This window comes from Chiloscyllium plagiosum, chromosome 21 (genome assembly GCF_004010195.1).
Source record: "Chiloscyllium plagiosum isolate BGI_BamShark_2017 chromosome 21, ASM401019v2, whole genome shotgun sequence".
NCBI classification, from domain to species: Eukaryota; Metazoa; Chordata; class Chondrichthyes; order Orectolobiformes; family Hemiscylliidae; genus Chiloscyllium; species Chiloscyllium plagiosum.
Genome location: NC_057730.1, coordinates 10,452,123 through 10,473,873, shown reverse-complemented (window position 1 = coordinate 10,473,873; position 21,751 = coordinate 10,452,123). Strand labels below are relative to the sequence as shown.

General features: G+C 41.0%; 2 protein-coding genes across 3 annotated transcripts in view; both read right to left on the bottom strand.

The window, feature by feature from the left end:
• LOC122560527 (transmembrane protein 94-like) overlaps positions 1 to 20,949 on the bottom strand; it is a 49,595-nt gene extending 28,646 nt beyond the window's left edge. For both annotated transcript variants that reach the window (XR_006314760.1, XM_043711235.1), the window contains exons 1-6: positions 20,208 to 20,949; positions 17,285 to 17,460; positions 12,985 to 13,157; positions 9,787 to 9,910; positions 6,467 to 6,573; positions 5,440 to 5,539 (exon numbers count right to left, since the gene is read on the bottom strand). Coding sequence is in view for 1 of the 2 variants with exons in the window: in XM_043711235.1 (XP_043567170.1) it covers positions 5,440 to 5,539; positions 6,467 to 6,573; positions 9,787 to 9,910; positions 12,985 to 13,157; positions 17,285 to 17,460; positions 20,208 to 20,344 (817 nt within the window). In the remaining variant the exon portion in view is untranslated. The remainder of the gene's footprint in view (positions 1 to 5,439; positions 5,540 to 6,466; positions 6,574 to 9,786; positions 9,911 to 12,984; positions 13,158 to 17,284; positions 17,461 to 20,207) is intronic.
• The window catches only part of LOC122560426 (transmembrane protein 94-like), a 149,146-nt gene that overhangs the window by 77,219 nt on the left and 50,176 nt on the right, over positions 1 to 21,751 (bottom strand). Inside the window, exons 13-15 of the mRNA XM_043711059.1 lie at positions 20,208 to 20,310; positions 17,285 to 17,460; positions 12,985 to 13,157 (exon numbers count right to left, since the gene is read on the bottom strand). Coding sequence (XP_043566994.1) covers positions 12,985 to 13,157; positions 17,285 to 17,460; positions 20,208 to 20,310 — 452 coding nt within the window. The remainder of the gene's footprint in view (positions 1 to 12,984; positions 13,158 to 17,284; positions 17,461 to 20,207; positions 20,311 to 21,751) is intronic.

Below are 21,751 nucleotides of genomic sequence, written 5' to 3'. Positions count from 1 at the left end.
ATACCTAAAAAAGCTTTTACTATCCTCCTTAATATTCTTGGCCAGTTTACCTTCGTACCTCATTTTTCCTCTGCGTATTTCCTTCTTAGTAATCCTCTGTTGCTCTTTAAAAGCTTCCCAGTCCTCAGTTTTCCCACTTATCTTAGCTAAGTTATAGTTTTTCTCTTTTAACTTTATATGTTTCTTTATTTCCCTCGTCAGCCACGGCCGCCCATGCCTCCTCCTGGGATCTTTCTTCCTTTTAGGAATGAACTGATCCTGTAACTTCATTTAAGGTCAATTCATCTGTCTCTATGGCAGGGCTAGTTACAAAATTCTTCTCCATTCATCAACTTGCTGCTCACTTCAGGTGGTAACTGGTAAGCTATTTATATGCATACAAGTAGTTCTGAATATACTACTGTTGTCTTCAATTGCTGTCAGAGATGCGATGCACTGAATTACCTCCCTCTGCCTAATGGTGTATTTGTATAGTATTATGTAACTGCAATATATACAGCAATTTCCTGTTGCAGTGTATTTCTTTCCCTGTGCTGTATTTGCTCCTTTTTAATTGGAACTAACTGCAACATTTCTGTGAGTTCTACCAAAGGTTGGTGAATTCCTCAGACTACAGCACATCACATGGAAATGTTGGCCGACTGTTTTCTTGAAACTAATTCCCAGCATCCTGTTAAAAGTTAGAATTGAGACTACCTTCAAGAAACATTTTTGCATCACTGGAGCGGGTTTGAAGTTTGCATTGTTACTATGGCCTAATTCTCTAATTTGATTTATGCTCCTTTTTTTATTCCTTAGACAATGGAAATTACAATTAAAAACCAAAACAACTATGGATGCTGGAAGTCAGAAAAAAAAACAGAAATTGCTCAGGGATAAGCAGGACTGGCAGCTTAATGTTCCTGGATACAAATGCTACAGGAAGGATAGAAAGGGAGGCAAGAGAGGAGGGGGAGTGGCGTTTTTGATAAGGGATAGAATTACGCCTATACTGGGGGAGGATATTCCCGGAAATACATCCAGGGAAGTTATTTGGGTGGAACTGGGAAATAAGAAAGGGATGATCACTTTATTGGGATTGTATTATAGACCCCCTACTACTCAGAGGGAAATTGAGAAACAAATTCGTAAGGAGATCTCAGCTATCTGTAAGAATAATAGGGTGGTTATGGTAGGGGATTTTAACTTTGTAAACATAGACTCGGACTGCCATAGTGTTAAGGGTTTAGATAGAGAGGAACTTGTTAAGTGTGTACAAGAAAATTCTCTGATTCAGTACGTGGATGTACCTACTAGAGAAGGTGCAAAAGTTGACCTAATCTTGGGAAATAAGGTAATATTAAGTGCCGAAAGCTGCAGAGTTCCAAAGCAGAAAATGAGGCGCAGTTCTCGCTGAAGCACTGCAGCAAGCTTGAGACAGAGATGTTGGCCAGGGAACAGGATGGTGTGTTAAAATGGCAGGCAACTGGAAGCTCAGGGTCTTCTGCAAAGTGATCACCCAGTCTGCGCAGCTGCTTTCAGCTAACATTTTCCTTGCTACCATCAGTTCCGAAGAATGTTCACTGGACCCAAAACATTACATCTGATTTTTCTCCACAGATGCTGCCAGACCTGCTGAATTTTTCCAGTAATTTCTGTTTTTGTGAGTGGACATTATAACGCTTAGTTAATGTTACGGCATCAACATGTTCATCACCAATCAAATGAACATATATAGGTTACATTTATTTTACTTTTCTCTTTAATTGTACACAATTTCTTTCTAATTTTTTTATTTCTTTCCTCCCTTATATAATGAAGAATTTGATTGGGTTTCTGCCCAATGTTTATTACAGTGGCCAGCAAATAGAATGAAGAAATTGAACATTGCTGAAAAAGACACATTTTGTCAAGGCTTTTTGTCTTGTAAGCATCAGGATGAATTTTCAAGAAATATCAAAATAAAAGGGAACAACATTTATACTGCACAGCATAAAATACTAATATCACAAAGCAGCAAAGTTATAATGGGCAAATAGTGTGTAACGTGATGTTGATCAAGGTGTAAGTGTTGCCCAATGTACCAATGAGAGGCTCTGCATATTTTAAAAATGATTTAATTCCCATTTTAATAACTCATCTGAGAGACTGTGCCTCTGACAGTAAAGCACTACTGCAATAGTGCACTATAAATGTCAAGATTAGAGTGGTGCTGGAAAAGCATAGCAGGTCAGGCAGCATCCGAGGAGCAGGAAAATTGACATTTCCGGCAAAGATCCTTCATCCTGATCCTCGGATGTTGCCTGACCTGTTGTGTTTTTCCAGCACCACTCTAATCTTGACTCTAATCTTCAGCATTTCCAGTATCCACTTCTGCCGCTATAAATGTCAGCCTAGATTTTATGCTCAAGTCTCAGTGGTAGGAATAGAAGCAGAGGTGAAAGTGCAACTGACTGAGTCGTGGCTGACGCCTAAAATCTAATTCTTGATATTCGTAGAATCATCCCTACAGTGTAGAAGTAGGCCATTCAGTCCATCGAGTCCACACGGTCTCTCTGAACAGCATTTGACCCAGACCCACCCTATCCCAGTAACCCTGCATTTTCCCTGACCTATCCATCTAGCTTGCACATTTCTGGACACCATGGGCAATTTAGCCTGGCCAATCCACCTAACCTGCACATCTTTGGACTGTGGGAGGAAACTGGAGCACCCAGGGGAAACCACGCAGGCACGGGGAGAATGTGCAAACTCCACAAACACAGTCGCCTGACAGTGGAATCAAACCCAGGTCCCTGGCATTGTGAGGGAACACTGCTAACCACTGAGCCACCATGCTGCAAATTGATGTGAGGTAAAACTAGGCATATGAACGCCAATCATAAATGCAATTTGGATGGGTTCCAGATTTGCTAAACTTGCTGGAACATATTTATCTTATTGTCTGCCGACCTTTCAAGAATAATTTCCCCACTTAAAATTGACCTCACCAATTTATGTATATTTTCATTATTATGAAAATGCAGCAAGCAAGCAATATATGGTGGTTGTACCATAATGTATAGGTATTTTACCCAATGAATCTCTTTTGCTATTTAATCATGGCTGATATATTTCTCAGTGCCATTCTCTTACCTTCTGTCCATTAACTTTGATGCCCTTACTAATCAAGAACCCCTACCTATCGCTGACTTAAAGACACTCAATGACTTGACTTCCATCGCCTTCTGTGGTAATTCTCCTCAGATTCACCACCCTCTGGCTGAAGAAATTCCTCCTTATCTCAGTTCTAAAGGGTCATCCCTTCACTCTGAGGCTATGCCCTCTGCTCCTAATTTCTCCTACCACTGGAAACATCTTCTCCATGTCTACTTTATCGAGGCCTCTTAGTATTCTGTACAATCACGCTGACTCTCCTGAGATATAGAAAAAAAATCAGATCTACAATTTTGATTTAAATTAATTAAACTCCAAATTAGGTTTGTATTCTGTGTTTGTCAGATAATCAAGAATCTGTTCAGGTTCTGATATTTCCATTTGATTGAAAATTATTGTAAGTCTTTTGTTCTAAAACAAATTACCTTACGATGCTTATCATGCATTTAATACAAAATTTTTGTTTCCGGTGTTAAAACAAATAGGTTTCAAGAGGCAATCATTAAAATAAATCTGTTGGTATCTTATAATGTCATTGTCATGTTTTTGTTCACACTTTTCTTACAGAACATTCCAACAACCCTGTTTAAATATTCAGAATGAATATTTGGTATGTAAACAATTGCTTGTAACAATGGCATACAGGCTGTGGCCAGTGGATGGCACTGTGAAATAAGTAAATTCTCTTTCTTAATTCTTTTGCCATTAAAAAATAACTTTCAACTGACCAAAAAATAGCCCTGGACTTTTGATTGGGGTTTTCTGCTAGGAGATGATTCAAAGGTCATTGCAGAAATGGCCAAAAACAATAGTTTACTCTATTTCTTCAGTTATGATGGGAAATAATGGCAAGTCACCTAAGCTATCTTTTGTTTAGAAGGAACTATAGTAAAATACATTTATTGAATGTGTATAGCAAAGAAAAGAAATGAAATAAAGTGAACCCATTCACCAAACCTTACCAGTGCCGTCGTCACTACAAATACATCTGTTTCATTGAACAGAATTGATATCAATATGAATCATAATTTACACATCATCGTCAACAACCAGTAACATGTGGACAATGTTGTAAGGCAGCCATGCACAATCACAATACAAAATTCAGCTGTATCAGTAATGATGGAGGGTTTTTTTTGAGTCATGGAGTCATAGTCATAGAGTCATACAGCACGAGAACAGACCTTTCAGTTCAACCAGTCCATACCAAACATAATCCCAAACTAAACTAGTCACACCTGTATGCTCCTGGCCCATATGCCTCCAAACTTTTCCTATTCATGTACTTATCCAAATGTATTTTAAATGTTGTAATTGTGCCACATTCACCACTTCCTCATAAAGTTCATTCCACACCCAAACTACCCTCTGTGTAACAACATTTGTCCCTTGTCCTTTTTAAATCTCTTTAATGCCCTCTAGTCTTCAAATCCCTCATCCTAAGGAAAAGACACCTACCATTAAACCTATCGATACCCTTCATGATATTATAAACTTCTCAACCTCCTACACTCCAGTGAAAAAAGTCCCAGCATATCCAGCCTTTCTTTATAACTCATACCATGGACCAATGCCATGCCATTCCACCCCATGCCATTCTGTTGTCAGGAGAATGGAGCGGTATTCTGTGTGCACATAAACAAGCTTACATTGTTAACCTTGCACTGCAAATATTTAATACAAAGGGATGTGAAATTTCCCTTTCAATGTGATCACATGCCTGAGGCCAGCTTGTGCCAACTGGGCTGATGCTGATAAGCCAACACAGTTTGGGACATTGCAAAAGGTGTGGCACCACTACTTCAATAATAGTTTCCGTCTGGGCAGAATTGCCCTTGTACTAATGGATCAATGTAACAGCATGCATCCACATAACATCTTTACTACTGGAATATTTCAGTACATAGGTGAAAATGACTACTGCAGATGCTGGAGATTAGTGTCAAGAGCGTGGTGCTGGAAAAGCACAGCAAGTCAGACAGCATCCAAGGAGCAGGAAAATCGATGTTTCAGACAAAATTCCTGAAGAAGGGCTTCTCGGATGCTGCCTGATCTGCTGTGTTTTTCCAGCACCACATTCTTGATTCCAGTACGTAGAGCCATTTCAAAACTGAAAGCTGTTGAAACTCAAAAGGCAATTTGGCAGCAGAAACAATTCTGGGGTTTTAAACATGGGGTGGTCTCCCTTTAAAGTAAGGGTGATATGCAGGTCCAATGGTGTTTTATCTCTTGCAGCAAAGTGCTTGTTTACATTTTTCGCCTACGTTCGCCCACGTAATACCCCAGTGACGGATCAGTACTTACATTCTGCGGTACAGTCTGTAAAAAGCGGAACCAAAAGAGGAACATTGTCAACATGTTCCAGGTGTGGCCGAATGTTCTCAATTCCCCTGGGTAATTTAGCCTGTGAAACAAATGCCAGATTATATTTACAGCAAGCCCTGCAACCCTCATTATAATTGAAAAATAACATTGCCACCCAATGGTATATTGTCATTGTTTTGAAATACATGGAAATCTTGAGATCTCACTGGGAATTAATATAGAGCATTCCAGGCAATTGGATAGATATCGTGGGGAGGCCAGAGGTGGTGGTGGTGGGGGGGGTGATGAATAATGGGAGGAATGTAAACCTGTAATCCCTATTTTCTCATCCTCCTGAAAGGGACTGCCTTACACTCTCCAAACAATCTTTGGTGCCAAGGCTAGGCATCCGAACTCACCTTTGTAGAATGATCACTTGGCTAAGACAGTAGGAAGCAATCAGAGCCTTCAAGACCATCCACTAATCTTCAGCTACTGGTTTTAAAAGCAAAAGCAAGAAAATGGATTGGGAGTGGGCAATGTAGCCCCATGAACCTTCTCTACCATTCAATCTCAACTTTACTTTTCTACTCTCTTCTCAGATCCTTTGATTCCCTTGCTGCCCAGTAAATAAGATTAGAACACCAGCTGGGGTCTTACAATCATCAATCAATTTACCATCATCTTTACTTTAATAGAAGAGTTCTAATTCTTCAGGAACTGAGGTTTGAACTTTAATTCTCTGGGCTATTAGAACCATGATATGGGCAGAACCACTACTGTGCTCATCTAGAGGCAATGGAGGTTAGAATGAGGGACAAAAATTGAACACGTACACCAAAAAGGATTAAACAACGTGACACTAGCACAACCTTGAAGACAAATTCCTCCAACAACTTTGAAAATATATTGTACTGATTTTGTAGCACAGATGAAAAAGAACACCATGATATTTATGCACCATTTTATCCCAAGATGTAATTGATTAAAGTCATACACACACAAATATTTAGTACATCAGACTTACCCGGTTGAGATCCTCCATAAAGCTGCATGTATTACTGCCTGGTGTCCTTTCCCCATCTGTTTCTGGTAGACTCCCATCTTCTCTCATCTGTCTTTGAATATCAGAATCTAAAAGAACTAGACAAGTTTTAGGATGTATGATTGAAACCAATATCTTCACAAGTTTGTAAAAATGTTACTTTCTGTCCTGAAAAATCAATAGCCTTGAAATTCTATGGGACGTCTGCTCAACCCCCACAATGGCTCCAGGGGAAGATTCTTAGAAAGCCAAGAGAAACCATACACAAACATTTTCATGTTTGTTGATAACATGTAACTTTACCTCACCACCATCATTTCTAGGGACTACTCCAGTCCCACTAAATTGTCACATTGTTTGTCTGACATCCAGCAATGGATGAACAGAAATGCTTTCCAATTAAATATTGGGAAGCCTTTGTCTTCGATCTCCACCACAAATATTGTTCCCCAGCCACCATTTCTGTCCCTGGGAACCATCTAGGCTGAACTAGACACTTCAAAAACTTCAAATTTGACACTTTTAACTATGTTGATACATTATCACTAAGACAAACTATTTCTGCTTCCTTAACATTGGCTGACTCGATCTATACCTCAACACATCTGCTGTTGAAACTTTCATCCCCACCTTTGCTGCCTCGAGACCAAACTATTCCAACTCCAGCATCTACTGTCCATAAACCAAAACGTGTCACATATCGAACTTGTGTTATCTATTGTTCCTACACTAAGGACCTATGTTTGTCCCTAGTTAAGCAAAGACTCGATTTTGTAATTCTCATTCTTGATTTCAAAATCTTCCATAGCCTCACTATTTCCAGTTGCTGAAATCTTTTCCAACCCCATTACCTTCGAGAGCACCCACATATTTCAATTCTAGCCTCTTGAGCAACTCCAATTTTAATCACTCAATCTTCAGAGATTATGCCTTCCTTAATTCCCTCCTTAAATCTTTCCTCATTTGAGATGCTCCTGAAAGTCCACTTCTTTGACAGCAATATCTCCTTATATAGCTTGGTGACAAATTTTGTTTGATTTTGTTTCTGTAATCCAAGTTGGAACATTGCTGTAATTATTGTTTCTGACAGACTCCTGACAGAATTACAATAAAAGACAAGTTGCGTGGGCCTACAGGATTTCAGAGTCAGTATAATGCTGTGTTCTTTCTCCCTGCCTATTTATTTTTCAGTGCATTTATACTTCAGCGAGCTTCTTTTAGGTATTCAAATGCTGAATTACAATTCATGTTACATCCGTTATGAAACAAATGCAAGTGTAAAGAGAGATTGATGAGGAAAAGTGGAGAAGGAAAAAGAAGAAGGAGAGGGAAAGGGAGTATAGGAGAGGAGTTGAATGGAGGAAGAAATGAGGTGCAAAGGAGGAGAAGGGACAGAGAAGAAGGAGAGACTGGTGATAGGGGAGGGATAAACAGACTAACTCCTGATTACCTGGCCAGGTTGACCCAACTAACCATCTTAGTTGCCTGCCTACTCCCTGACAATCCTCCTGACTCAGCATGACTAGACCTGACTAGAGATGGAAATGTGTTGCTGGAAAAGCGCAGCAGGTCAGGCAGCATCTAGGGAACAGGAGAATCGACGTTTCGGGCATTAGCCCTTCTTCAGGAATGAGGACAGTTTGTCCAGCAGGCTAAGATAAAAGATAGGGAGGAGGGACTTGGGGGAGGGGCGTCGGAAATGTGATAGGTGGAAAGAGGTCAAGGTGAGGGTGATAGGTCAGACTGGGGTGGGGGCGGAGAGGTCGGGAAGAAGATTGCAGGTTAGGAAGGCGGTGCTGAATTTGATGGATTTAACTGAGACAGGCTGGGGGGAGGGGAAATGAGAAAACTGGTGAAATCCAAGACCTGACTAGACTCAGACCGAAGGGTCTGTTTCCATGCTGTACATCTCTATGACTATATAACTCAGCTAGACCTATCAACAGAGCCCTCCCCATCCAAAACAACAGGAAATCTCCCCCAAACACCATGACTAACCACTGTCCCCAAGGTCTGAATGCCCACTCACAAAACCTACTCACTCACCCACCTATCCACTTACCCAATCTAGCTACCTCATTCAACTATCAACTTACCCACTGTAGCAATTTACTGACTTTCACACATGCCCACCTCACACATTCACACTTTAATTCTCTGGGCTATTAGAACCATGATATGGGCAGAACCACTACTGTGCTCATCTAGAGGCAATGGAGGTTAGAATGAGGGACAAAAATTGAACATGTACAACAAAAAGGATTAAACAACGTGACACTAGCACAACCCCGAAGACAAATTCCTCCAACAACTTTGAAAATATATTGTACTGATTTTGTACTCACCTATTCTGTCACCGATTCACAGACATTCAAACTGGACATCTAAACTCACCATAGAATGGTTGATGCTATAAAAAGCTGATCTCCTGTCTGCTGCTTAACACTACTCTGCCACAGCTGAGTTTCCTGAGGGACGCTCTGCCGATATTTCTGTGTGTCGGGATTGGAAGTCCCGCTTTGTGGGAATTTATGAGTACACCAGTAATCTGCTTATAATTGCTGCTGTTTAGAAGATTTGTGTTCATGTATTTTAATTTAATTTGATTTTTTATTGTCACATGTACTTAGGTACTGTGAAAAGTTTTATTTTGCGTGCAGTACAGTCACAAAATTAGAAAGTGCACAAAGAGTGCGACAACATATAATAGATAAAACAATAATAGACAAATCTCATGCAAATGACAGGGTATGTACAATAAATTTTTTTTAAAATCCCAAATGCTCCTTAGTGCTGTGAAAAATGACAATTAGAATAGAGAATGTGCTCATACAGAAAAAGCATCAATAAATCGACATAGAGACTCATGTGAGTAGTACCGTATCATTTCCTGAAGAAGCGCTTATGCCCGAAACGTCGATTCTCCTGCTCCTTGGATGCTGCCTGACCTGCTGCGCTTTTCCAGCAACACATTTTCAGTACCATATCATTTGACAACTTAAAATACATTTAGTTTGAAATTACGTTGTAAAATCTCATATCACTAGTATACACAAGGCAAACTTGTAAAGTAAGATTGTTAACTGGCATTTATAAACAGAAATACCTTAAGCAGTACAGTAAAACATGGGATCAAATTGCAATACTTGAAAATTCTGTCAGATAATTAATTCCTTATTGACAGCCAGTGCTTAGAATGCACTCAGGAAAGCTCTTTCACAATATGGAATTAAATAGGGCTTCATTTTCGAGTCACGTCTTTGTCAAAACTTCAACAAAACTTTGGAAAAAAGGCATATAACCTTGTTGCTCTTCAATATTTTGGGAAGTGGGCATCAGATGATCTGGTTCGAGAACAAAACTATTCGATTGCAATGAGATGTGACAATTCCAGCCAGTTTCCAGGCCCATCTTCTCAGCAAATTCCTACAAAAACATAAAATGTAAACATTTCAACATTCTGGTATAAACAGAAAATTTTGGCAAGTTTTCTTTGTCATTAGCAATGTCCAAAATGGTGAGGAGGTGGCTGCATATCAGCATGCAGTAATCTGCCCAATTCCACAATGTACCAGCAGAGGGCTGTGAGGTCAGAGCATTTCACAACATACAGAGTAGAAACTCTCAAACGCTTTGAAAGAAAGAAACATGCAGCTTTTTTGACAAATGGTGCAGTACTTTATAAAAATGTGAATGTTAACCCTTCCAGTACTGAAATTCTATTGATGCGTCTGAGGCAAATAGTAGAGATGCATTTGAGGAGAAGCTGGATAAATGCAAGAAGGATATGCTGATTGAGTGAGGTGAAATCAGATGGAAAGTAGCCCATGTGGAGTATGAATACTGGCATAGAACTGCTAACCTGAATGACTAGTTCCTGGGCTGTAAGTTCCTAAATGATTCTATAAAGATAGATGTTTTCTAGTGAAGAATATGTGAAATTAATACTGATTCCATTTCGCAACATTGAATAATTTTTAGAATGTGAAAAAGGAGACTTTCAAGCTTGATTGTCTTAAGAATCATTTTGCATAAACTAGGCATGCAGAATCATAAACTTAAACAAGGAGCATCAACAAGCTGTAGGAAATTCCTTTCCATTTAGCCCATGCTCTATGCAATAGGCCAATTTCCAACTGAACTCAATGTCTGCATTGAAAACAGGAATTGCTGGAGGAACGCAGCAGGTTTGGCAGCATCTGTGGAGAAAAATCAGAGTTAACATTTCGAGTCCAGTGACCATTCTTCAGAATGTCTGCATAGTCAGGGTTGTACATTGCTTGCATGAGCTTCATTTTATTATTGAGATATACATATTACAGAGGAGGAGGTGCTGGATGTCTTGAAACGCATAAAGGCGGATAACTCCGCAGGATCTGATCAGGTGTACCCTAAAACTCTGTGGGAAGCTAGGGAAGTTAATGCTGGGCCCATTGCTGAGATATTTGTATTATCGATAGTCACAGGTGAGGTGCCGGAAGACTGGAGGTTGGCTAACGTGGTACCGCTATTTAAGAAAGGTGGTAAGGAAAAGCCAGGGAACTATAGACCGGTGAGCCTGACATCGGTGGTGGGCAAGTTGTTGGAAGGAATCCTGAGGGACGGGATTTACATTTATTTAGAAAGGCAAGTATTGATTAGGGATAGTAAGCATGACTTTGTGCGTAGGAAATCATGTCTCACGAATTTGATAAGAGTTTTTTTGAAGAAGTAACAAAGAAGATTGATGAGGGTAGAGTGGTGGACATGATCTATATGGACTTTGGTAAGGCATTTAACAAGGTTCCCCATGGGAAAAAAAACAGGATAGCAAAGTTAGATTTCATGGAATACAGGGAGAACTAGCCATTTAGATACAGAACTGGTTCAAAGGTAGTAGACAGAGGGTGGTGGTGGAGGGTTGTTTTTCAGAGGAGAGGCCTGTTACCCAGTGGAGTGCCACAAAGATTGGTGCTGGGTCCACTACTTTTCGTCATTTATGTAAATAATTTGGATGTAAACATAGGAGGTATAGTTAGTAAGTTGGCAGATGATACTAAAATTGGAGGTGTAGTGGATAGCGAAGAAGGTTACTTCAGAATACATTGGCATCTTGATCAGATGGGCCAATGGGCCGAGGAGTGGCAGATGGAGTTTAATTTAGATAAATGCAAGGCGCTGCATTTTGGAAAAGTAAATTTTAGTAGGACTTATACACTTAATGATAAGGTCCTAGGGAGTGTTGCTGAACAAAGAGACCTTGGAGTCCAGGTTCATAGCTCCTTGAAGGTAGAGACACAGGTAGAAAGGATAGTGAAGAAGGCATTTACTATGTTTTCTTTATTGGTCAGAGTATTGAGTACAGGAGTTGGGAGGTCATGCTGCGGCTGTACATGAGATTGGGTAGGCCACGTTTGGAATATTGTGTGCAATTCTGGTCTCCTTCCTAGTGGAAGGATGTTGTGAAACTTGAAAGGGTTCAGAAAAGATTTACAAGCATGTTGCCAGGGTTGCAGGATTTGAGCTATCGGGAGAGGCTGAATAGGCTAGGGCTGTTTTTCCTGGAGCTTCAGAGGCTGAGAGGTGATCTTATAAGAGGTTTATAAAATCATGAGGGGCATGGATTGGATAAATAGACAAAGTGTCTTCCCTGGGGTGGGGGAGTCCAGAACTAGAGGGCATAGGTGTAGGTTGAGAGGGGAAAGATATAAAAGGGATTAAAGGGGCAATGTTTTCACACAGAGAATCGTGCATGTATGGAATGAGCTACCAGAGGAAGTGGTGGAGGCTGGTCCAATTGCAGCATTTAAAAGGCATCTGGATGTGTATGTGAATAGGAAAGGTTTAGAGGAATATGGGCCAAATGCTGGTAAATAGGACTAGATTAGGTTAGGATATATGGTCGGCATGGACGTGTTGGACTGAAGGGTCTTTTTCCGTGCTGTACATTTCTGGTAATTCTATGATTATTTCTCAGTGTTGATAGCAGGATAGCAACCATCACTCAACTAGATTGGGTGTTAAGAATAGCCCCACATACAAAGGAACCTGTAAAGCATTATCATAAAAACCATACATTGTGTTTTTTTTTAATAACCATAATATGAACTAGGATCGTACTGCAGTGGTCATTTCAGTGCTAACACCACATTAAGGAAATCTGAGATCAAAAATCTGTCAAATTTAATGGAGCAATTAAGAAAAGAAGGTAATGGACCATCGTGAAGCATTGCCTTCACAGTGAGGGGAAACTTGTATTGCTTACTATTCATAGTAAGACTGCAAACATGTTCTTAATATATAACAGAAAGAAAAAATCTTCACTAATGACTTTCTGTTTATTGCAAAAATCATCATCAGTGTTCCAACGTCAAGGCTAAACATTTTTCTGTTGATATTTTGAAAATAACTTCTTCTTTTGCTTGCATTCAACATAGAAGGTGGAGTCCCCATACGAAAAAAATGCAATGATCATACTCAATACTTAAATTAGGAATCATTTATAATTATGAGCATATTACCTTGCTTTTTAACTCATTTTCCAAGGAAAAGTAAACAAATCGGATACAGGTGTTATCTAAGCCATCTATCAGATGGACCATGTCTAGTCTGGCTTGGTATTGGGAAGATATGAGACCAAGTAAGATCTGATTGTCAAGAGGGTGCAAATTATCTTCCTGATCAAAAGTTAATTCTGAAATATAAGCAAAAATGATGTAATTATTGTAAATAAAAACCCCATAGATATCACCAATTAGGTAGTAAAATCAATAAATTAATGTTTATTTAATAAAGCATTTTGCTAAACATTTTTGCATAAACATTTAGATCCACAACAATTATTTAAATTTTTTTTATTCACTCAAATATGCATGATTATTCAAGAAACATCGATGGGTTCCTTCACTACATCTCTGCAAAGCTCTCTTTTTTACATTGAGATTGTGGCCCAGATTTTGCAGAGATGATGATAGTGAAATTATCAGCATTCACCATCATTGCTCCAATGTAACTGGCAGTTATTTCTGGAGTCCACACATGTGCAGAGTAAAGATGGAAATTCAGAAGTTGCTGTCAATTATTATACATTTCCTCAGAGGATGTGCTATTGAGGTTCCTGCTGACAGCAGTCAATGATAAACTTTGAAATCATGACTTGTGCTCTGTCAATGTAGGTCTCGTAAAAATCCTTGAAAAACATCCACCTTGTTGAAGAGGAGTCACCATATTTGTAATGGGGTATTATTTTGATAATTACAGCTGACTACCCTCACTGAGCTAATTTCATATTTGCAGAATTTAAATCTCCCCTTCATGGCAAAAAAAATTGCCTCATCTTCAAAATCATGAAACAATATGTTGTCTACCAATGACTAGCTTCTATCTTAATCCAGTCAATAATTATTTATTTTACTGAAGTCTTTGAGTGATTATATGTTTTTAATTTCCTGGTATGCTGGCTATGAAAATACTGCAGTATAATTCGTTGCTTACCATACGCATAGCTACTGTATGCCAGAAACTGAAATAAACTGGCCTTTTAAGTACAGTGGCTACAAGAATAGTTCAGTGTATAGTAATTCTATAGTAAATAACTTATCTCCTGACTCTGTAGTGCTTGCTCACCACCTATAAGGCACTCATAAAGTGTGTGATAGAATATTCTTTACTTACCTGGATGTGTGCAGTTCCATCAACACTCATGAATTTCAAACCTCTTAAGACAAAACAGCTCACTTAATTGGGATGTTGTGAAACATGAAAAGCTCCAGAAAAGATTTACAAGGATGTTGCCAGGTTTGGACGGTTTGAGGTTTTATAGAGAGAGGCTGGAGCTGTTTTCCCTGGAGTGTCAGAGGCTGAGGTTTGACCTTATAGAGATTTATAAAATCATGAGGGGCATGGGTAGGGTAAATAGACAAGGTCTTTTCCCTGGGGTGGGGGTGGGGGGGAGTGGGTGTCCAGTACTGGAGCACATAGGTTTATGGTGAGAGGGGAAAGATGTAAAAGGGACCTAAGGGACAACATTTTCACACAGAGGGTAGTGTGTGTATGGAATGAACTGCCAGAGGAAATAGTGGAGGCTGGTACAATTACAATACTTAAAAGGCATCTGGATGGATATATGAATAGGAAGAGTTTAGAGGGAGATGGGTCAAATGCTGGCAAATTGGACGAGATTAATTCAGGTTATCTGGTTAGGATGGACGAGTTGGACTGAAGGGTCTGTTTCCATGCTGTGCAACTCTATGATTGGCACCCCAAACACAGCTTTCAATATTCACTCTCTCTCCGACTGACTCATAGTGGCAGCAGGGTGTACCATCTGCAAGTTGCACCATAGTGACTCAACAAAGAATTTTTCACATTATGTTCCATCTGCCTTACTCTCGACAACTCACTCAGCCTGTCTAAATCCCCTGAAGCCTCATTGCATCTTTCTCACAACTCACATTCCTGCCAAATTTTGGATCATTTGCAAAGTTGGAAATAATCCAATTGGCCCACACATCCAAATCATTGATACTGATTGTGAATAGCTGGGGCCCAAACACTGATCCTTGTGGTTTCTGAAAGAAATGTCATCTCACAGTAATCGCTACTCCTTCCATGAGATCATAAGACATAGGAGAAGCAATTAGGTAATTCAGCCCATCGAGTCTCCTCCACCATTCAATCAAGGCTAATAAGTTTCTCAACACCATTCTCCCACTTTCTCCCTGTAACATTTGATCCCCTTGATACTCAAGGACCTATCCATCTCTGTCTTAAGTATACTTAATGATCTGGCCTCCCCAGCTTTCTGTGGCAATGAGTTCCATAGATTCACCACTCTCCAGCTGAAGAAGTTTCTCCTTATCTCTGTTCTAAAAGGTCTTCCCTTTAATCTAAGGCTGTGCCTTGAGTCCTAGTCTCTCCTCTCAATGGAAACAGTTTCCAAACAAATACTCTGGAGAAAGTGAGGAACAGCAGATGCTGGAGATCAGAGTCAAAAAGTGTGGTGCTGGAAAAGCATAGCCGGTCAGGTGACATCCAAGGAGGAGGAGAGTCAACATCATGCTTGAAACGTTGACTCTCCTGCTGTTCGGATGCTGCCTGACTGGCTGTGCTTTTCCAGCACCACACATTTCGATCTCCAACATCTACTCTGTCCATGCCATTCAGTCTTCTGTATGTTACAATTAGATTCCCCCTCATCCTTCTAAATTCCATTGAGTATAGACCTAGAATCCTCAACATTGCTCATATGTTAAGCTTTTCATTCCTGGGACCTCCTCTGAACTCGCACCAGGCCCAGTACATCCTTCCTAAGATGTGGGGCTCAAAACTGCACACAATTCTCCAAATTTGGTCTGGCCACAGCCTTATAGAGCCTTAGAAGTACATCCCTGCTTTTATATTCAAGGCTTGTCAAAATAAATGCCGTCATTGCATTTGCCTTTTTGAGTAGCTTTCTTCAAGGTCAGCGGTAAACACTATTTACACATTGTTAAACATCTGAGTGAAAGTTTATATTTACATCATGCTATCTGTCCCATACTCAGCATTTCTGGGATAGGATTTCAAGTTTATGATTCAAAGTCAGATGGGGTCATTACCCTACAGTGTGGTAGAAACAAATGCTAGTGATTTTCCCCAAATTGGCTAACTAGTGGCAGGAAGATGAACTTGCCAATCCATTAAGAATGGCTTGCCATCTCCCAAAGTTGAAGGTTAATTAAGAGCCTATTTAGTTTGGGAGGAGCAGCCCTCTGCAGTTTGTGTTGGAGAGAGAACAGAAGGTGCCTTCATCTTGTGGCAGACATCCCCCAAACCTTTAAAGATTTTAAGTTAAGAACCGACCTCAGCATTCAGGCAATCCTTGTGGAAGGGAATTCTCTGAGACCAGACAGGTGGCGAAGGCCTCTGAGCCTGTCTGGAGTGCCGGCCCCAAGACTGTCACTGAGATTACTGTAAATGCAAATGGCCTTATCCCAGGTCGACTGGAAATTTCAATTGACTGCCAACAATAGGCCTTAATAAACTATTATCTTCTCTTTATTGCCTACCTTCTGCTGGCTGATTCTTTCCCTGGGAAAATAACTCAGGGACAGAATGTGCTGGTGAATCACCACAATGGCTAGCAGCGATTTTTGTGTATGTCCACCTCTGCATTTGCACTTGTATAGTGATGGAAATCTATCCTTTGAGTTAGTTCTGTTCAGTCCACTGTGACTTTTTCACTCTTGCTTTTACTGTGTAAAAAGGATACATTTGTCAGTCCCAAGAGAGAGAGGCAAGTGCTCATTACTGCACTCATTTACTCCAGAATGAAGGTATAGGAAAGCCTTCTCCATGACTACTACCATTCCTGTTCTGGTGATTCCTAACAGCAATGTTGACACAGGAAGATGAAATACAGGGGGTCTCTAGGCCCTGATTCCCTTTCATCACTTACATACAATTGGACAGTCAGTCAGATAAAAATAAAGATCACACTAGATACTAGACAGTTGGGATTCTCTACCTTCTTTGTTCCACTGTTGCCACCATTATCCCAACGACTGTCTGCTGCAGGAGTGGAGGTCAATCCCCAGCATGATCCGCTATTTCTAGAAAAGGGCCAAGTGAAACAAGGTGCCTAAACATCCCCTCTAAACATTTCCATCTCTGAATCCTGTGATGGCAAGCTGGAGTCGTACCCACATTGTATAATCACCCACATGTTTCTCACAGCACGTTTCCTAGAAGCAAAATGTTCCAGAATACTAAATTTGAGTATTTTTGATCTGGGTAGGTTATTTCCTAATTTTTGACACACAAGAATCAACTGTAACAAACCTTCCAGGTCCAGTGCTGCTGAGGTATCTGCTTGGCTGTAGCTTTTAGTTTTCAATGATACTTGAGGACACGTCTCATCATCACTGGACTGCAAGGTATGGAACACTGGCTTATAAGATAAGGCAATGCACTCTCCTGTCAGACAGGCACGTTGATAAAAATCGAAGATTTTCTTTCTGCAAAAGCAAATATTTGCAAAGAAAAATAAATTGAAAATGATTAAATATTAAAACTCTGATATTTTAGTATAGGGAACAGACTCACTGGTGATACAGAGTTTGGTCTGTGATGGATTTTATAATGGGAGGTTGTGATTATGCGGTGGAAAATAGACCACAAAAGCGCAGCAGAGAAGTATGCACAACACCTTGATACTGCTGAGGTGCAGCGAGTTGCACAAAAAGAAGGGGAACCTGCTGAAAGTTGTTTGTTACCCTTTAGTGAGAGTACAAAGGCCAAGTGTCTCTTTGAGAGAGAGTTCAGTGACTAAGTCAGTGCAATCCTCCAGGCCCCAAAAGGAAGATTTGAATTAGTGTCTGAAACTAGGGAGTGCACATCCTCACTTGTGTGAGCACTATAACTCACAGGAATTGTTGTGGTAAAAACAATGACTGCAGATGCTGGAAACCAGATTCTGGATTAGTGGTGCTGGAAGAGCACAGCAGTTCAGGCAGCATCCAAGGAGCAGCGAAATCGACGTTTCGGGTAAAAGCCCTTCATCAGGAATAAAGGCAGAGAGTCTGAAGCGTGGAGAGATAAGCTAGAGGAGGGTGGGGCTGGGGAGAAAGTAGCATAGAGTACAATAGGTGAGTGGGGGAGGGGATGAAGGTAATAGGTCAGGGAGGAGAGGGTGGAGTGGATAGGTGGAAAAGGAGATAGGCAGGTAGGACAAGTCCGGACAAGTCATGGGGACAGTGCTGAGCTGGAAGTTTGGAACTAGGGTGAGGTGGAGGAAGGGGAAATGAGGAAACTGTTGAAGTCCACATTGATGCCCTGGGGTTGAAGTGTTCCGAGGCAGAAGATGAGGCGTTCTTCCTCCAGGCGTCTGGTGGTGAGGGAGCGGCGGTGAAGGAGGCCCAGGACCTCCATGTCCTCGGCAGAGTGGGAGGGGGAGTTGAAATGTTGGGCCACAGGGCGGTGTGGTTGATTGGTGCGGGTGTCCCGGAGATGTTCCCTAAAGCGCTCTGCTAGGAGGCGCCCAGTCTCCTCAAAGTAGAGGAGACAACATCGGGAGCAACGGATGCAATAAATGATATTAGTGGATGTGCAAGTAAAACTTTGATGGATGTGGAAGGCTCCTTTAGGGCCTTGGATAGAGGTGAGGGAGGAGGTGTGGGTGCAGGTTTTACAGTTCCTGCAATGGCAGGAGAAGGTGCCAGGATGGGAGGGTGGGTTATAGGGGGACGTGGACCTGACCAGATAGTCACGGAGGGAACGGTCTTTGTGGAAGGCAGAAAGCGGTGGGGAGGGAAATGTATCCCTGGGGATGGGGTCTTTTTGGAGGTGGATGAAATGTCAGCGGATGATTTGGTTTATGCGAAGGTTGGTAGGGTGGAAGGTGAGCACCAGGGGCGTTCTGTCCTTGTTACGGTTGGAGGGGTGGGGTCTGAGGGCGGAGGTGCAGGATGTGGACAAGATGCGTAGGAGGGCATCTTTAACCACGTGGGAAGGGAAATTGCGGTCTCTAAAGAAGGAGGCCATTTGATGTGTTCTGTGGTGGAATTGGTCCTCCTGAGAGCAGATACGGCGGAGGCGGAGGAATTGAGAATACGGGATGGCATTTTTGCAAGAGGTAGGGTAGGAAGAGATGTAATCCAGGTAGCTGTGGGAGTGGGTGGGTTTGTAAAAAATGTCGGTGTCAAGTCGGTCGTCATTAATGGAGATGGAGAGGTCCAGGAAGGGGAGGGAGGTGTCAGAGATGGTCCAGGTAAATTTAAGGTCAGGATGGAATGTGTTGGTGAAGTTGATGAATTGCTCAACCTCCTCGCGGGAGCATGAGGTGGCGCCAATGCAGTCATTGATGTAGCGAATTGTTGGCCAGAGGAAAAGTTATTGTTTCAAGTGGACAATCATTACCTTTTAGCACATAGTTTTACTGCTGTGCCCAACCTGCAGGTGAAGCTGAAAGCCTTCAATCAGGACACAGGATACATATTAACATATGGACCACAAAGTTCAATATCAGCAGAAACACAATCCTATTTAAGAATACTACAGTTTAAAGCACTAGATTAATGGGTGCTGAAGAATAGGAAGAAACATAGGAACTTGAGTACACCATTTAACAACTGAGTCTGCTCTGCCATTGAATTTGATCATGTCTAACCCAGATCAAAGATCAACTTACCTGCCTTGATAACTTTGAATACCCCTTACAATCTCAATTCAACATTTTCATATTAGCACTAGCCTCAATAATTTCTCATCAAAGATTTGCACTTTTAACTTATTCCTTTATCTTCCGAGTGACTTTAATATTAACTATTAACTTATTTCTTTATTTTTCTACCTATTCTATGAAATAATGCTTAACTTTTTAACTCTTGTTTCTCTGACTACTTTGTACCTAAATTTTTCTGTACCTAGGAATTTTGGTACCTAAAATGGCACCTTGTGTGGCTACGTTATACATTTTCATTGTACCCCTGTACTTCTGTACTTTAGTACACATGACAATAAAATCTGAATCTGAATCTAAATCTTTTGAGGAGAGAGAATTCTAGATTTTCCTATCCTTTTTGTGAAGAAGTATTTCCTGACATCATCCGGAATGGCCTAGATCTAATTTTAAGGATATGCTCCCTTGATATAGACTGTCACCACCAGAGGAAGGAGCTTCTATCTATCTACCCTGAGATGTCCATGAAATGTCTGATGTACAAAAGTACCTGAAAGTTTATCAATGTAAAGGTCGTGTTGTTACCTGGAGTACTGAGAAAGTGGACAAATATCATTTCCATCCCAGAATTCACTGCAAGCATCTAAGATTGTGTCAGCAGACCCATAGGAGAATAGCTGCATTTCTTCTGTCAATAAAAAATAGCATTCATTTAAGATCATATCAGAAAAACTCACTCAAATCATTGTCTAACTGTAATATGTGCAAACAGTGACAGAAAAGTAAAGACAGTCTTTCCAATTTACATTCTCTCAAACAATTGCAGTTGCTTATGTGAAGTAAATTCACACTATCCTCCCCCAATTAAAGCGATGCAATTTCCTGAGAGAAGCAAATATATAGATAAAACTGTGTATGTGAGAATATATCATACGTGTGTGTGAGTGAGAGTGTGTGGTGAGAGTTTGCCTATGCACAGGGGTTTGTACAGATGGGCATGCATTTTATACATGCCAGCATGTGAAGAGGAGTGTGAGATTGTCTCTCTCTAGTTGTGTCTACACTACCTCGCTATAGAAGATTCCTAAGGAATGAGGAAGTAATAATCTTGATTTGATTTGATTTGATTTATTGGAGTCACATGTACCTAAGTACAGTGAAAAGTATTGTTTTGCGATCAGTACAGGCAGACACGATACGCCTTAACAGCCATCCGCACAGCAGGTTTGGTAAGAGGAATTTGGAGGAATCTCTTCCTGTGGAAATTAACCTATCCCCAGATAATGTTCTGGAGAATCCAGCCCATTCAGAAATAGGTTCAGAATGGAGATAAAATTTTGCTTTTTGGTTTGGGATCCTGACATCAGAGTCAAAAGTAAACAATAACCTCACACTTTGGACCAATAGCATACTCTCCAGATGGAATGCAATAAAACCTGGAGTTAAGGTAAGAGATAGGTAGATAGAGAGAGAGAGAGCTGGTGCCTCCATTTTGAGGCAACCCCTCCTCTCATTTTAATACTTTTAAAATCGCTAAAATAACATGAGTGAGCAGGCCACATTATTGAGGGATGGGAGAAGGAAATATCCCTACAAGAGCTGAAGCCAACAAGGTTAGAGGGTCCCAAAGCCTGTCATGGTTCTGGCTCCCTGCTTTTCCAACAGGAGGCTGCCTTCAAGGGTCTGAAAGCTGACTGGTAAATTAAGGTGAGAAGTCTGACTGAGCAAGCTCGGTGCCATCATCACAAGAATGGCCATTATTGCTGCAGGCCTCTATGATCCAAGGAATGATCATAAAGGAGCCCCACATAACCTGGTGAGAGAATTTCAGATTTCATTGGGTTATATGCCCACAGCAACAGGTCCTCCCAACATGGCCAAAATGCATGCACAGTTGGGAATTGTAGTGACTGGCTAGATCACGTCAAGTATGAGATCCCTGATTGGAGTTGTTAACCTGGGCCCAGGTCCCACAACCCCGCACCGCCCATTTCTACCTCCTGCCCAAAATCCACAAACCTGACTGCCCCGGCCAACCCATTGTCTCAGCCTGCTCCTGCCCCACTGAATTCATCTCTGCATACCTCGACACTGTCCTGTCCCCCTTAGTCCAAGAACTCCCCACCTAC